Raw genomic sequence first — 17,425 nt, 5'->3', positions numbered from 1 at the left:
GAATATGTTATTTCTTTATAATTATTAATATTGTACTTAAGATTTAAACTTATTAATAAAAATTCTTAAATGCGACTCAACATGAATGAACCCTTGAAGAATGGAAACTGTAGTTGTAGTTGCTTATGTGTACTTGATGTGGTGAACCCACAATAATGGGTTCCACTTTAGTGGGACGAACAAAAATGAAAAAAAATGCAAAATGGGAAATTGAGTTTACCATATGTTCGTGCGAACACACTTATTGTGTTCGCGCGAACTTTTTTTTAATCATGTTCGCGCGAATATATTTCGTATGTTTGCACAAACATATGTGATAAATATGTTCGCACAAATATGATTTGCATGTTCATGCGAAAATACGTTCACGCGAACATGGTAAACGTGTTCATGAGAACGCCATGTTCGCACGAACATGCAAAATCACAAAAATATTAACCTTTTTTTCATATATATATTTTTTTGCTCTTTTGACTTCCATAATTGCAGGAGAATGATCTCCCACTGTAAAATAAAAAATGTCAAAATGTGCTGCTCAGAGCAAGCTTTCCAATGACTATAATTTTAATACATAATTTAATCATTAAAAATTTCAAATATGAGTTTAACTCATTATAGGTTCATTACCGATTGAACATCAACCGAATTTGACACCTTGAGAAAATTAGTAAATTAGGTCCAAAAAATTTTGAAAAATATGGAGGCACTGGCTTATTGAGATACCTTTCTATTCAAAAAAAAAAAATGGTTTATCATAAATTGACTTCAAATTATCTATGTCAAACGGAACGTATGTCTGAATTACGGTTCATGTCACTTCAAAACTTCATAAACTATACAATATTCAACCAAAATAAATCAAACCAAATGCATCCTCTGGATATTGATGTTACAAATCTAGCGTCGAAAGAATTACTTCATTATCATTTCTAAAAAAAAAGTTATGTGTGTCAAATAGACTGTAACTTTTTAAAATATTGAATTTTATTATGTACCACTTTTCGGAGGAGATAAAAAAATTTGATATAAATAATTTTTTTTTTTTAGATTAAAAAATATGGTTACAAAGTAGGAACAAAGTATTCAAAATCACTAGTTTATGTCATCTTGAAATTATTTATAGTTTTGGAGATATAGTCACTTGAATGTGACGTTTGTTGCAAAAATATTGATTTTAGTATCAAAATTGGTCAAAAAGTGGAACCCATTATTGTGGGATTACCATGTGTATATTGCTTTCACATTGTTACTTTGATATTTTTTAAAATTAAATTTATTTTAGTTCAATGAACATTGTAACATGCTAGGTTTATTTCTCTTGGGTTCGAAGAAGGCGATATAGAAGAAAAGGTAGGGGATAATTTTGCATAAATTTTTGTTAACTTGGGAAACATTAAGGAATTGAATCATGATGAGGACTTTTACCCATATACTAAAGATAATGCCAGAGAAATTGATTTTCCTAAAGGGGAAGATCATGTGTATAGTAGCAATGGTAAGCTAATGGGCTACATCCATGTCCTCTATGATCATATCACTGCCCTGAAGGATATCAACACATGGTCACTATGGAGGACTTCAACTCTTTTGTTTCCTTGATTTGTGGGTTGGTGGAAGACATCTTACACAAAGCGGTGGTGGGTATTGTCATTGGTAAAAGAAAACAGAAGAAGAAGCTAAACAATATACCCTCCTAGAGAAAATTGGACTTTGATAAGAAGATCGATGATGGTGATGAATAGAGGAAGGGCCTAATGCATATGACTTGAAGTTGAGAGACAACTAATAATGTTAAATTATTTAATATTTTCCAACGGGGGACAACTTCCCCAATGTTGTTTTTTGTTGGACTGTGATGGTTGCTTTTGGCCACACTTTTAAAACTCTTTTGTTTAAGTTTCTCACCATCTAGAAACTAGGGAGTAAGAACATTTATTTATATAATTTTAGGTGGATGGATAATCTTTATAGGGATTATAGTGTTAATTGTTGTGATACTTTTAGCTATTACTATCTTACATAGTTTTTGATATTTTAAATGATGGTTATTTGATCTCACATCAGGCTGTAGTGCCCTTTCGATGTTCTCTAAAAATGGTCTAATGTAACTCTTTGTATCTACATTCATGACCCTCTCCCTTGCCATCTTAATCACAAACTCATTATAATAGATTGTAATCTTAATCAATAACTCAATATAATAGATTGTGACTTTGATTTTTAATTAAATCCATAATATATAACAAAATAATCTGATCACATTGCACAATATAAAATTTATTTATTATTAAATAGAATAGTTAGAAAACACATAATAAAGAATCATACATTGGGCACCGTTCGCAAAAGATGCCATTTATTTGTTGGGGAGTAGGAAATAACACAGGTTTTAAAAGTCGACAGTAATATCTTTTCCTGGAACACAACCGCTTTTGGATGTTTTTTTCAGTCCGCTTCCACTGGCATATATCGACGAATCTAATTTCTTTACAGCCTGTTGGGTGATGTTGAAAGCTGTTGCCACGCTTCTCAATGGAAGCCTCAATATTGACACACTGCTTGTCTGCCATCATCAACAGTGAAAAAAACTATGATCAATATCGAGATGTTGTATCGATAGATGGGTATATAAACATGTGTATTGATCTTACCAGAACACCAGGATTTTGACTGTTGAGAGCAGAGATATAGTTAGCTTCTTCTTTTCCAACATTAAGCTCAAAATGCATGGTTCCCCTTGGAAATATGGTGACATCTCCAGGGTACAGAATGTCAATGAAAGTTTGACCTAATTTAATGCATAAGGTGTTTAATGATGCTGGACAAAACAAAATAGAAAAAAAGTTAGGTTATGAATTAAGCAAGGAAGGCTTCGGGTTTACCCTGAGTGTCAACAAAGCCAACTTGCAGAGGCCCTCCAGAGATAAGAGTAAGCATTTCTGAGGCTCGCGGATGAGTATGCGGTAGATTTACACCACATGGAACCATCTTGAACCTCACATATTGGAGGCCTTGTGATCTGCAATTCTAAACTCTGCCAATGAATCTTCAAGACAAATGGAGATAGAAATGATAATAAAAAGAATATTATTTCAATCTTACCTTGCTGCAGGAAACTTGTCTACTGAAGTGGCAGCGCGTGTTCCTCCGGAGTCGACAGTAACATCTCCATTAGAGAAGATATCACGAAGGGTGAAGCTCTCTAATCCAGTAGCAAAGTCTGTAAGCGGATCAGGATCTGCTCCATAAACGCCCACATTCATAACAGGAAGAATAACCGCAAAAATAATGAATAACAGCATCCTGAATATTATGATTCCAATATCTGCAAGCTACCTCCGCTTTTTCCTTTTGAATGTGAAGGCTTGTTTGATCAAGGCTGCCTTGTTCGTGTATTTATGAGGCTTCTTGATTATGTTTAACGTTGGATTCAACGTAAAGTTTACCCCAGAAGTCTTTAGAGGTTTACGGCCAACAATTTTATCCACTAATTACCTGTTGAGTGACTCAATAGAATATAAGCCTTATGCTTAAGTTAACAGGCTCTTCTGTTGTGGAATAACATATTTGTTGATCTGAACAGACCATATGTGATGTCACCTATGCTGACGTTTATGCTCAAAAGTTTGACAAAATATTAGCTTTTAGTTATTTCAAATTTAGTTTTTAGATAATTCAAAATTTGCTAAGACATCCTTAAAATTTATTTGGGTTACACATGTCTTATGGATAACATTTCTAAAAGAATTAGTGACATCTTGCCCATCCTTCTATGTTTGGTCATCGAACACAAATAATCTCCCTAAAGCTCCTACTTACTATGACTATTAACTAGTTTCATTTTAATGGATTGTAAGTGAATCATGTGACTAGAGAGATTCTATGCAACATATTGTAATTGCCTTGTTTGAAGAGAGGGGACAAAGCTCTTAAAATTTATTTGGGTTACACATGTCTTACAACTACTTAACATTTCTAAAAAGAATTAGTGACATCTTGCCCATCCCTCTATGTTTGGTCATCAAACTCAAATAATCTCGCTAAATGTCCTACTTACTATGACTATTAAATGGGTGTGGGCTAGTTTCATTTTAATGGATTGTAAGTGAATCATGTGACTAGAGAGATTTTATGCAATAACGTGTAATTATCTTGCTTAAAGAGAGAGGACACATAATTTATCATTTTGGAAAGTGCCTATGTCTCCACAAAGCAAAGCCTATAAGTGAACATATCTTTGTTTTGCATTATTCAGTCAATGAAGAGTTATTTGTGTTTCAAATATGGCATCCATGTAACATCTCATTTATTAGAAGTGAGCCAAAATTAGTTAGAAGTTGTTAATAATTTTAACAAGAATTATTATTCTTTGCATCACATTTTCTGTTCATATCACTTGAATACATAGAAATAAAGTCCTTCAAGATGTAACTTAGTTAATAAAATATTATATATAAAATTATTTCACATATTACCTTTTTCTAGTAGTACGAACTCTCATTTTTAGTCTTGTTAGTATAATACATTAAATGATACTTCTTTATTTTACATTTCAATTGAAGTACCACCTTATTCATTAAATGTTCCAATCTATTTAATTATTAGTTAAAATATTTATAATTTAAAGTTTTGTTCACTAAGAATGACATTAAGAATAAGTCTTACAATGTAAAGTTTCTATCCAAGCCCATCTTTTGCATGTAAACATAAAAATTAAATTTTTTGTTTACATTACTACCTTTTATACCTTTAACTAATCCTTGTATGATGCCTTTTTTACATAACGATAAATTTGAAAAATATTTACTCTTCTTTTGTTAGTTTTCCTTATCCTAAGATATTGTTATCCTCTCTCTATAAACTACCTTCTTAAATAAATTTACATGGAAATTCAAGTTACCAATGTTTAAATAAGGTAAAATGAAAATTATACTTTGTATTTTCTTTTTCAAACAACCTTCTTTTACTATGATTATTAATTTAAGCCTATTTTATAACCTTCACTTAAGGTCAATGTCAATACTCAAAATAAATTATTAGACTTGTTGATCCCTATTTTCTATTGGCCATTACTGTCAAACACTTGTCATTTATTTGGCAGTGTAGGTCAGTCATCACTACGAATGAGCCATCCTACTAAGTTTAATCAATTTATTGTTTATATTTTAGTTAAGGCTAAGCAATTGTTATTGTTGAAGAATTCTATGGTCACTGAGTGTTCTTATTACTGTCGGTAAGATAAAAGTTTGTTTGTTCCTAGCAATGTAGAGTTCATGCTAAGTTATACAACAAATGAGGAGAATTCAAAAGCTGAGCAAAAATATGAAGAAGTAGTAATGACCAAGCATCAAAGTGTTCATGTTCCAAGTGAACCAATTTTGATATATTAGTTTGGAATTGCATAAACACTAAGGTAAATTTTTTTTGGCCAACCTAATTGCATGTTTTAATGATTGAGGAGTAATTTAAGGAGTTGATTATGTGTTATGAGTTTTATCATTAATACCTATGCAAATTGTTTAACCAATCATAAAAATGGAAGGTTTAAGTGACAAATGGAAGAAATATGGATCATTGATCTTGATCTAGAACCTTCTTCAATTGGTTATATAAGGAGGATTTGAGCCATAATTTTACAAAGGAGAGAGCGGTTTAAATAATGTATGCACGAGAAGTTAAGTTTGGATGCCTAAGAAAAGTTTGAAGGTGAACCAAGGAAAAGTGACCAAGAAGAGAAGTGAAGTGTAGAACACAGCTATATTAGATCATAGAAGGATGAGACAATAGAAAAAGGAGATCAATAATCAAGGATTATAGTGCTAACAAAAGAATTAGGTACTAATACATTTTTAGTAGAGTGACTCAAGGTAAATCTCTTAATATAGTGGTCCTAACAAGCCTATGTAAATCTCATAACATAGTGCTTACTTTTTTGTAAGTTTTAAATCCTTTAATCAAGGTAGACTTGATAAGTCTTGTAAGGTCTTAGTAGGGAAAACCCCTCAAAAGGTAGATCATCAAAAGTGATAAAAATTGTAGCCCTAATAGACAAAATTTACTACTATCATAGTGGATATTTGTGGGTCTCATCCTGTTGGAAGTCCTACTGGGAAACAAGATACTCAGAGGGAGGCGGTGTGAAGAAGGATGTATACAATTTTTTATTGTTAAAATAATATCTCAATTTAACTTTATTCACTCCTAATCCATTTCATATCTTAGATCTCATACCATCTAATCATAGAATTTTAATGCTAAAATGAAATCTATCTAAGAATAACATCCATGAAAATATTAACACATAACATAAATATTTTGGTAACCTAGAAACACTTCAAGATCAAGGTAAAAATGGGGTGGGGATGAAACCTACAAATCTTCACTGATGCAATAACAAAGTTAAACTTTTAGGGGTACAATTTGATCACATTTAATGATCTACCCAATTAGGGGTCAAGGGTCTGTTAAAATCTTTACAAGACTATTAGGTCTTACCTTGATTAAAGGATTTTAGATTTGCAATTAAGGACACTGTTAGGAGATTTAAATTAGGTCTATTAAAACCACTCTCTGAAGAGATTTACCCTGATTTATCTATTTGAATATCTCATTACCTAACCATTTAGTTTTATCTTAAAGTTGTTTACAGATATCCTCTCTTCAATATCTCAAACTAATCTCCTTATCTAATATGCTTTCTTATATCCTTCACTACTAGGTTGCTTTGTTTGATCTCTCCATCTGACTTAGCCATCCTTGCTCTATTCTAAGCTTGTTCACTCCTTGATGCTTTCTTCCATTCACCATTCGAATCTAATTATGATTTAAGGATTAGAACCCTTCTGAAATAGATAATCATAGAAAGTTCTAGATCTTAATCAATAATCCATATTTCATCCTTTTATCATTTCACCCTTCTAATTTATTGATTGGTTAATTTTCTTTTCTTGAGACTAAAGCATTCTAACAAAGTGTATAATTTTCTCTAATTTTGTCTCTACAATCTTTAAAAGTCACGTAGAAGTCAACCAAAATGATTTACAAAACTATTTTTGCCTTTACAAACTCATTTATCAAAATTTGTTTACTCAGCACTTGAATGTTCCGACACTTAGTCATAACTAACATTCATGCTATCACTCAGCTTCTATATAGGCTTGACATATACTAACTCACTTAGTATTAATTAACTTTTCCAATGCTTGATCTCTACTATGTTACTTGGCATATATGCTGGCTTGGTCTCTATTGGGTTGCTAGATAACCTTTGACTTTATTGGCTTGTACTAAAATATAAATAATTCCTTTGTAGCTTAGCTTTCTCTACATGGCTCAGTCACAGTGTTGATTTACCAATGTTTCATAGGAAATGACTAAGTATTGGACACTAATAGGCAACATGGGCTTAAAGATCAACAATCTCCTCATTTGACATTAGTGGCAAAAGCACTTTTTCATGACTTAGCAAAATTATAAATAATATGTAAAATTCCCCCTAAGATTGTGATTCGGTCTTCAAAAAACTATCTCTATAAACTCTAATCATGACTCATTTGATAGTGTTGTTTCCTTGTCTTATGACATTTTCTCATGGAGTGGTGATTTTCCCCTTTCTGAATTATTTCCCCATTTTTTATGTCACAAAGATATTCCCCCTTATTTTTGGCACTTATGGCTTGGGGTTTATAGGGGTTAACTTGTATTTTCCCAAAAATGTTTGATGACTTGCCAAAATTGTTTCAAATTCTTTATTCCATCCGTCTCTTGCTGATTCCATGACTTGAATGAGAATTTCTACTTGGGAAACTAGATCAATTAGGCTCTCTACTATTGAAAGATGTGGACCCTTCCTTGTTAAATATTGAGGCATATATATTTCCTTTTGAATTATCTCCAAATGGGTTGGTAGCATGAATTAAGTTAAAATAAATTTATTGTTGATGCCACTTTCACTAGCCATCAACTTGACTAATCTCCACTTATCAAATGTCAGTTTATTATAAGATTGTGAGCTTGAAGTTGTGTTCTTTCTCAAAGAAATAGTATAGGCCTCCACATTTTTCTATATCAGATCAATAGAACATTGATTCTCCAATGTAAAGAACGCAACATCAAAATGCTTCATATACAATGAATGAATTAGTTTCAAAATTCCTTCCAATTGAGTGGTAAGGGTAGAAAGCTCAACCTACCTAATTGCAAGTTCTGTTGTGCTCAAATTTCTTTTCAGACCATCTCATCAACTTTTTATCAGTCTCCCTATCACCCATTTGAACTTTATCAACTATATATATAGGCTGATCCAAAATTTGATGTTTCTCATTAACAACATACATCTCAAGAGAGTCAACAAATATATCCTTGATATTATATAATACCTTACTTTTCTTGTGTTCTCTTCTCAACTGTTCGTGCTTTATCTTGTGACTCAATTTTTTTTGCAACTCATGCATCTATTCTAGGGTCATTTTATTCAGGTCCTAAATAGGTAGCATGATAACCTCATATAAACTCATAGTCTCTTGTAGTTCTTGATATTTGTGTGCCATGATCAGTGATAAAGAGGTGCTATCACTAGGTAGTGATCCCTGCAGTTATTTTCCCTTTGCACTCAAGCCAGGTGTCTATTGGAAATATAAGATGGGTAACTAATAGGGGAGGGGTGAATGAGTTACCACAAAAATAAATCCCAGATCCCTTATATGTCAATACAAATCAAAACCAAACTCTACTAAAACTAGAAATATTGATGTAACTCAATTAGTACTAAATCACTCAGCAAATACTATGAATCTATGTTACTCAACAATTAATGTGGATTCTAGCCAAAAATGGTAACTATTCAATCAAGGAAGGTTACAAACTTCTCCAACAAGTTGAGTTGGCAAAACCACCTTCTTGAACGTTCATGTTTTGCTAGAATAAAGTAGTACTACCCAAGGTTAGGTGCTTTGCGTGGCTAGCAATTAAGCACAGAATTCTAAAAAGTGATAGATTGGCTAGGATGAATATTGTCTCTCCATTCAAGTGTGTTTTATGTGGTGAGGAAGATGAATCAATTGACCATTTGTTTGCAAGATGTCAATTTGCATACCAATGCTAGATTTTTGTTTAAACAAATTAAATTTTTACACCCCACTACAAAAAAATATTTGGGACATTTTTCAGGCTTGGCCAATTCTTTACCCCAATGCCCTCTTTGTAGGAATTTGGAAGTGTACACTTGCTCTAGTAATTTGGGCTATCTGGTGGGAAAGAAATAAGAGGATTTTTAGAAAAGAAGTATCATCCTTAGTGAAAGTGCTCCAAATCATTGAAAAATTGATCTAAGAAGTTACTAATGCAAGTGTTGATTGATGCAGATTCAATCTAGTTATCACCTCCTGGGATGGAAGTATCATTAAGGATTAGAAATCAATTTTCATCCCATTTAAAATTGGTACTTCTTCAAAGTTGTAAACTCCAACAGATAGATCTACAGTCAAGTGGAAACCCCCTACACTTGGCTTTGTCAAACTCAACTTTGATGGAGCTTCCAGAGGTAATACAAGACAATTAGGCTTGGGAGCATGCATTAGAGATTGCACTAGTAAAGTCCTAGCAACTACAATGGCTCCCCTTCCTATAGGAACTAATAATATGGCTAAGGCTTGGTCATTGCTTTTAGGACTAATTCTTGCAAAGAAAGGGAACTTCCAATAGGTGCAAATTGAAGGCGACTCTCAAGTTATAATCTCTTCTTGTATTAAGAGACAATTATCTTCCTAGAAACTCAAATATGTGCTTCAGCAAATTTGAAATATTATTGATCGATTTCAGGAGATCAAATTTTCACACACATACAAAGAGGGTAATAGAATGGAAGATTATATTTCCAACTTAGGATGCAATGGGATTACAACTTTTACACTAAACCCTTATGCACTCATGGAGCATTATAATGATTTGTAGAAACTAATGGTTGCTGACCTATAGAAGTAGAGTTTATTGTTTGTGCTGAGCTATTTTTCCTATTGGTGTTGAGTGACTTTTGGTGCCAAGCATGCTTCATGTGTTGAGTACTTATTATGTGTCAAGTCATAGTTGATGCCAGGCAAGTTAGGGACTTTAGGGCCTGAGTAGATTACATGTGCTGTATAATTTAGATGTGTCAAGCCATAATTGATGCTGAGCAATCTAGGATAACAATTGTGACATGTGCTGAGCAAGCTAGTATACTACATGAGCTAACCTATAGATGTTGTATATAATGCATGTGCCGAGTAAGAAGTCTTATAGGTGCCAAGCTATTTTAGGTGCTGAGCTAGAACTCTTATAATTGTCGAGTTACTTCATGTGCCGAGTGTGCTTCACATGCTGAGTGATCAATATGGAGATGATGCTGAGCTAGCTAGTATGCCATATGTGTTGAGTATGCTAGATAGTTTCATGTGCTATGTTGAGCAAGCTAGAATACTACATAAGCTAACCTATAGATGCTGAGTACAATGTATGTGCCAAAAAAAATCCTTATAGGTACCAAGTTACTTCTGGTGCCAAGAAAGAATCCTTATTGGTACCGAGCTACCTTAGGTGCCAAGCATGCCTCTTGTGTCGAGTGTTCAATATGTGCTGAGTCATAGTTGATGCTGAGAAAGTCAGTGAGTTTAGGTGCCATAAGGATCACATGTCTTGAGTGATCTACACATTTCGTGCTAAGTTACTTTAGGTGCTGAGTGTGCTTCACATGCTGAGTGATCAATTTGGAGCTAATGTCGAGCTAGCCAGTATGTCATATGTGCCAAGTATGCTAGATAGTTTCATGTGCTATGTTATATGTGCTAAGCAAGCCAGAATAATACATAAGCTAACCTATAGGTGCCGAGCTACCTCTGGTGCCAAGCCAGAATCCTCTTTGGTACCAAGCTACTTTAGGTGCCGAGCGTGCCAAGTCACAGTCAATGTCAAGTAAGCTAGAATGTCATTTGTGCTGAGTAAGCCATTGTGAACACTATAAAATCACTCGAGGGTCATTGAGCACTATCCAAATTGGGTATTAAACATTTATTGACATCTTTCTAAATTAGGATCCCATGTGTGGGATAAGGGTAAAATCATGCTAAATCTTCTTCATTGAGTAGAATTTCATTGGCTGATGTCACTGGAGTATGAACTTTTCTTAGTTTGGCCATGCGGTACTTTGCATATGGCAAGATTAAATTCAACACATACAGTAGTAGAACAATTTGCTTATCCTTCAATTTTGGGGGTGACAATTTTCTACTTTGCCCTTCTCAAATTGCAAATGGGCTCTGATTTAATGGCATCCTCTTTATTACACACATGAGTGAAGGTATTCAACTTCCTATGTGTGTATGCTAAGGGATTTATTTAAATGTGCAGAATGCACCTCTACTCAAGTCTTCATATTTCTGAATTGTTGTGCTTGCCATCTAATTTTCCTCCACAATGTCACTTCCTTAAGAACCATTCCTAAAATGCAACTCTTGTCACCAATTCCATCATAACATTCTTCCAAAAAATATTAGAATCAAGCTTCATCCAACATTGCATGAAGATGCCCTTTCTCATCCTCTTGATGATGTAGCTATGGACATTATGTTCATTGTGCATTCTCATAGCATTCATCATGCAATTTGAACCATAATTGAGGAGGATCTCTTCTCTGCATCCACAACAAATGTCTTATATCCTTCAAATTTGGTTTTTATTTTCCTTTCTAACACCTTGGATCTCCTCCAATCTATGTCAAGGTTGAAAATTATTGCTCTCAACATGGTCTGGCTAGAATCCTGGGCCAAAAATAAGTTGAAATGCATGATGTAGAGTTTTGACCTATGGTTTGGTAATGCCTTGGTTGTGGGAATATTTTCTAGAACCATGCTAATGAAGAACCATGAGGTTATGATGAACTTTGAAGTGATGCAAAAGACATTTGAAAAGCATAATCCCCAGTTTCTTACCAAGACCCTGCAATTCATAGCATGCACTCTGGGTTATCACCTAATAGAGGAGGTGAAGAAAGTTGCATTTTTTGTGATTAACATTTTGGGTATGCAAATCTCTGATGCAAGAGAAAAATCTACCCAGGTGAAGACACTTTTGGCTACTCCAATATAATTGGTTAGCAAACTAGGTGCTTGGCCGTTCTCAACTTTTAATGTTCCTGAATCTGTCTGTCATGTCTTAGATGAGACTTCTCAGCTTCCCCACTCAGATGTCACCAAACCAAGTGTTTGGGTTGTGCCATCTTCTGCTAGCATTTCTATTGGTACTTTAGATGTTGTTGTTGAGGGTTCGAGCTTAGGTTGGGATGTTTCTCCCCTATCATGTCCAAATTTTGGATGGGGATTCTCTATAAATTTGGGCATGATATTCACCCCTACTTTTGGTGCTTCAAGTGAGAATATGGAAGAAAGATAGCTTAGTGGTTTCTTCCTGCCTTCTTGGATTATTTTTCCACACTTCAGGCATATTTTACAAATTGTTGAAAATCTTGTTTTGATTTATTTTGAGTCCTTTCCTTCATGCTTGATGTGTGATGTCATTGTAAAATTTAAAAAACTTCAAATTTCAATTGTGTTAGCATTCTTTACTGATATAGCAAGATTGTAAAATATTGATGTTAGTCAATTGTAAATATTGTGATGATGTTGGGGTTTTTTTTTGGATCTTTCCTAGTTGACATCTTGAACCAATTTTTTATTTCATATATATATGTCTAGTGGCTCGTCCACTTTTGCCCCAAAAAAAAAAAAAATTGCTTCTTAAGATGTTTAATGTTATTAAACACAATTAACTTAGTTGTAGAAATAGAAATAAAATTACATGAAAACATATGACACCGAGATTTAATGTGGAAATCCAATTTATAAAAAAAACCACCAATTGCAACTAGTCTCTATTTCTCACTCTTTTGAACTAAGCCCTGTTATGAGCCAACCTTGTTAAAGGTTAATGAACACTCTATCAAGTGTGACCCTATTAAAGGATTTAATCACCCTATTAAGAGTGGCTTTGTTAGAGGTCTTTAGACACTTCACTCTAGAAATGCCACCTTGTTAGAGGATTTGGAAAATGATCAAGCAAAGATAACTTTGTTAAGAGATTTGATTCATTGCTATAATGATTAGAGAGTAATAATGATACTACTTGATTGCTAATGTAACTGTATTTCTGATTTGAGATCTTTGTTCTAGCTTGAATACTTGATCTTCCTTGACGAGATAAATCATTGCAGCTCAGTTAACTCAGGATACTCTTAAATCCTTCCAATTTGCTTCCTTGGTTTATCTTCACAATTCCATGCTTCTCTATTTAAATCCCACAACTTGACCTTATATTATATTAATGGAAGCACACTTCATCAAGTGGTAGGAGAGAAAGAGTTCTTGAGTGTGTGGATAGATTGCTGAGTGTGAGGCAGTTTGCAATAGGACCATAGTGTGGGTTGAGCTTGTAGATAGATCATGAATTGCGAGGTAGTTTGTAGTAGGGTTTCAGTGAGAGCATGAAAATTCCTCCACAAATAGAGTGTGGTGGAAGAGATGTAGGTGGTACACATAACGGTTTTAGAGCCCTCCAATGATAAATGTAAGCATTAGAAGAACTAATACATAGAGGAATAAATCTTTCCATAAGAGATGAAAGTGAGGATGAGGTCAAAGAAGAAGAAAATACCAAACTAGAGGCAGTTCTAAATCCAAAGGAAGAGAGAAATCTTAACCTAGAGAAGTTGATTGATTGGATCAATGAATTGGAGGAGTACTTTGAGTATGATGATATTGAGGATCATAATAGGGTCAACTTTGCAAAGGGAAACTAAAGGGACATGCAAAGATTTGGTGGCAAGAGGTTCAGTTGGAGTGAAATAGAAAGGGAAAGGATAGAATTACAAGATGAGATTAGATCATAGCTAAACTAAAGAAACAATTCATTCCCATCAATTATGAGCTTGATCTATTGAAGAAAATGCAACGGTTGAAGAAAGTGGGAAAATCTATTCAAGAGTATACTAAATAGTTCCACCAAGTTCTCATTAGAACTTTCCATATAGAAGATGATAAGAAGAAGGTAGTCTATTATCTTAATGGGTTAAGGCCAAGTATTTAGGATAAGCTAAGTTTGGTTTTGACAAACATAATTAAGAAGGAACACTTATTTTCCCTAAAAGTTGAGGGGAGCCTAAGCAAGAAGTTTGACAACAAGAATAATGGAAGAGTTCATGGTCGAAGATCTAGTATATGATCTTATGAAGGTCGTAATAATGAAAAGAAGAAAAAGAATGAGGCTAGAAGTAGTGGTTAGAACTAGAGGGGAAATAATTCAAATGATTTCCATGATCTAAATAATCGAGATCGAAGAGGAAGAGGCAGAGGACAAGGATCTAGAAGAGGAGACTTCTGTGGGAAATATTTTCACTATAGAGAATAAGGGCATAGAGAATTTTCATTCTCCTAGTGCTAGGAAGGATAGGTCAAAGAATAGAAGGCCAGACCAGAGTTGTACATGTTGATGAAGATGCTAGGTCATCAGATTCTTAAGATACTGAAAGAGGAAAAGTCCTAGATAATAGAAGAGTCCTATTGAGTGGTGAGAATGGACCTAATAAAGGAATGAGCTTGTTTACACAAGGTGTAGATATGAATATAAGTGTTGTGATGTGATCATTGATGGTGGAAGAACTGATAATATTGTATTAGAAAATATGGTCACAAAGCCAAAGTTGAAGGGGAAAAAACACCCACATCTATACCGTATTGCATTCATGCAAGATGACCATAAGGTCATGGTCAATTGGTAGTGCTCAATGAAGTTCAAGATTGGAAGCTACAATGATGTGGTACTTTGCGATATCATACCGATGGACATATATCATATGTTTCTAGGTGGGTTGTGGTAGTGTGATAGGAATGTTGTACATGATGGGCAAGCAAATACCCACACTTTGACCAAGGATGGAGTGAAGCATAAGTTTAATCCGTTGAGGCATGAAGAAGAAAAGGTATGTAGTTTTGCCAGAATGTGTTTTTTTGATGGAAAATAAATTCTTAAAGGAATGAAGCATGAAAATATGTTTTTTGATATAATTCCAAAAGATGATAAAGAAGTAGAGGAGGTACCTATAGAAGTTGCAGATTTATTAGATAAGATAATATACCTGATGGATTGCGCTCAATGAGGAAGATCAACCACTAGATGGACTTGGTTTCAGGAGCCAGTTTGCCAAACAAGGTAGTACACATAATGACACCAATAGATAGTGAAGAGTTGAACATATAAGTTCATGAGTTATTGAAAATGGGGTTGACTTGAGAGAGTCTGAGTCTATGTACTGTACTAGCCATATTAGCAACAAAGAAGAATGGAGAATGAAAGATGTATACAGATTCTCACACTATTAACAAGATCACAACCAAGTACATATTCCCATTTCCAAGGATGGATGATATTAAGAACTATTTGAGTAGAGCTAAGTATTTCACAAAAATAGATGTGAAGAGTGGGTACCATCATATTTGTATTAAATAAGATGATGAGTGCAATACTACTTTCAAGACAAAAGAAGGCTTCTACAAGTGGTTAGTCATTCATTTTGGGCTACCCAATGCACCGATCACTTTCATGAGGCTCATAAATGAGTTACTGAAGGAGTCTCTGGGTAAGTTTGTCATTATTTACCTAGATGATATATTGATCTTTAGTAATATATTGGAGGAAAATTTGATTCATATTTGAAAGTTGTTTTCTAAGTTAAGGGAAGAAAAGTTTTTCATAAAATTGAAGAAGTTTAATTTTGTAAACAATGATTTGGTGTACTTGGGATTTGTAGTCTCAATAGAAAGTCTGAAAATGGACCCAAAGAAAGTGAAGGTTATCCTTGAATGGCCTACTCCAAAGAGTGCAACAGAGGTAAGATTTTTTCATGGATTGGCTATTTTTTAGAGAAAGTTCATAAGAGAATTTAGTAGTATTTATGGATCCCTAATTGAAACAATGAGAGGGGATAGCAACTAATTTAAGTGGATTATAGGACTAGATAAGAGTTTTATTTTGTTGTCAAAACAAAAAGTTACTGAGGAGTCTATTTTAGCACTTCCTAATTTTAACAAGGTGTTTCAAGTAGATTGTAATGCTAGTGGTACTGCAATAGGAGATATTTTGAGCCATCAAGGTAGACCTATTGCTTATTTTAGTGAGAAGTTTAATGATGCAAAAATAAAATATTTTGTTTATGATTAGAAATTTTATGCTATAGTTCAAGCATTGAAGAAGTGGAGACAATATCTTTTTCCTAAGGAGTTTGTTTTGTATACTAATCCACAAGCTTTGTAATATTTGAATATTCAAGGAAAATTAAACCAAAAAAATTTGAAGTGGGTTGATTTTTTTTCTAGTTATACATTTATTTTGAAACAGAGGAGTGGGAAGTCTAATAAAGTTGTAGATGCTCTTAGTAGAAGACAATTTTTGCTGATGTAAATGTAGATAGATGTGGTTGGGTTCAAGGAACATAGTACTTTGTATCTTGATGATCTTGATTTTGGTGAAGCATGGAAGGCTTGTATAGAACTTGTTAAACTTGACATGACAAAGTCGTTGGATTTCATGATCCAAGATAGTATGTTTTTCAAAGAAAGTCATATGTGCATTAGAAAATTTTTAATGAGAGAGTATCTCATCAAAGAGAAGCATAGTTGAGGATTGGTTGGATATTTTGGTAGAGATAAGACCATTTCTTTGTTTACTATGAATTATTACTAGTCACAGTTGAAAATATTTTGATGTGGAGCCTAATCAAACTTAGAGGTTTATTCGGTGTAGTTTCCCTCCAGATTATTTCTACAAGGGTTTGGCAGTAGTGCCCCTAAGATAGGTCAAGGGTAGCTCCCCTTTAGAGTCTTGGGGTAGCACCGACTACTATTTTTTTATAGTTCTAGTCATAATTTTGTAATAAAAAAAATCTTATATAAAAAGGGTTAGGGTTAGGGATTTTCATAATGTGTGATGCAAAAATTGGCTCTTGCAGTGATATTGAGTTGTAAGAGATTAAAAATTGTAATTAGGTTATAATCACTCAATCATAATAATATTAGACTTTCTGTTGGTGGACATAGCCTAGGGATTGAGTGAACCATGTTAAATCTTGGTGTTTTGTGTTGTCATATGTGTGATCTATTATTTTTTGGTATTGGTTGTATTTGTATGTAACTATTATTTTTCATCTAAGGTTAATCCTAACAAGTGGTATTATAGCCAGATGACTGTCAATTTTGTTTTTATTTAGACCATCATCATTTTTTTTAATGCAATCCTCTATAGAAAGATCTCATGGTTGAGTGAGAGTCTCACAGTTTAGTGGGAGCCATGGAAAATGAGGGTAAGCTAAGAGTTGCCAAGTTTAGGGTAGAAATTTTAGTTATGG

The 17,425-nt window shown here is 33.8% G+C and overlaps 1 protein-coding gene across 1 annotated transcript; it reads right to left on the bottom strand.

The window, feature by feature from the left end:
* Positions 1 to 2,253: 2,253 nt before the first annotated feature.
* On the bottom strand, positions 2,254 to 3,371 carry LOC149547674 (germin-like protein subfamily 1 member 16). Its single transcript, XM_089794786.1, has 4 exons — positions 3,103 to 3,371; positions 2,883 to 3,019; positions 2,652 to 2,788; positions 2,254 to 2,563 (listed from the first exon to the last, which is right to left on the bottom strand). The coding sequence occupies exons 1-4, from the start codon at positions 3,300 to 3,302 to the stop codon at positions 2,390 to 2,392; spliced, it is 648 nt and encodes a 215-aa protein (XP_089650912.1). The 5' UTR covers positions 3,303 to 3,371; the 3' UTR covers positions 2,254 to 2,389.
* Between the last annotated feature and the right edge of the window lie 14,054 nt (positions 3,372 to 17,425).

Source organism: Cupressus sempervirens, chromosome 7 (genome assembly GCF_028749045.1).
Source record: "Cupressus sempervirens isolate cs-2001-9-10 chromosome 7, ASM2874904v1, whole genome shotgun sequence".
In the NCBI taxonomy this organism is placed as follows: domain Eukaryota; kingdom Viridiplantae; phylum Streptophyta; class Pinopsida; order Cupressales; family Cupressaceae; genus Cupressus; species Cupressus sempervirens.
This window is presented reverse-complemented; position numbering and strand designations above follow the sequence as displayed.

Coding starts and splice junctions, on each gene's coding strand:
- LOC149547674 (XM_089794786.1), bottom strand. CDS start 3,302: ATGCTGTTATTCATTATTTTTGCGGTTATTCTTCCTGTTATGAATGTG. Junction 3,020..3,102: donor GACAAGTTTCCTGCAGCAAG/GTAAGATTGAAA, acceptor TTAGAATTGCAG/ATCACAAGGCCTCCAATATG. Junction 2,789..2,882: donor TGGCTTTGTTGACACTCAGG/GTAAACCCGAAG, acceptor GCATTAAATTAG/GTCAAACTTTCATTGACATT.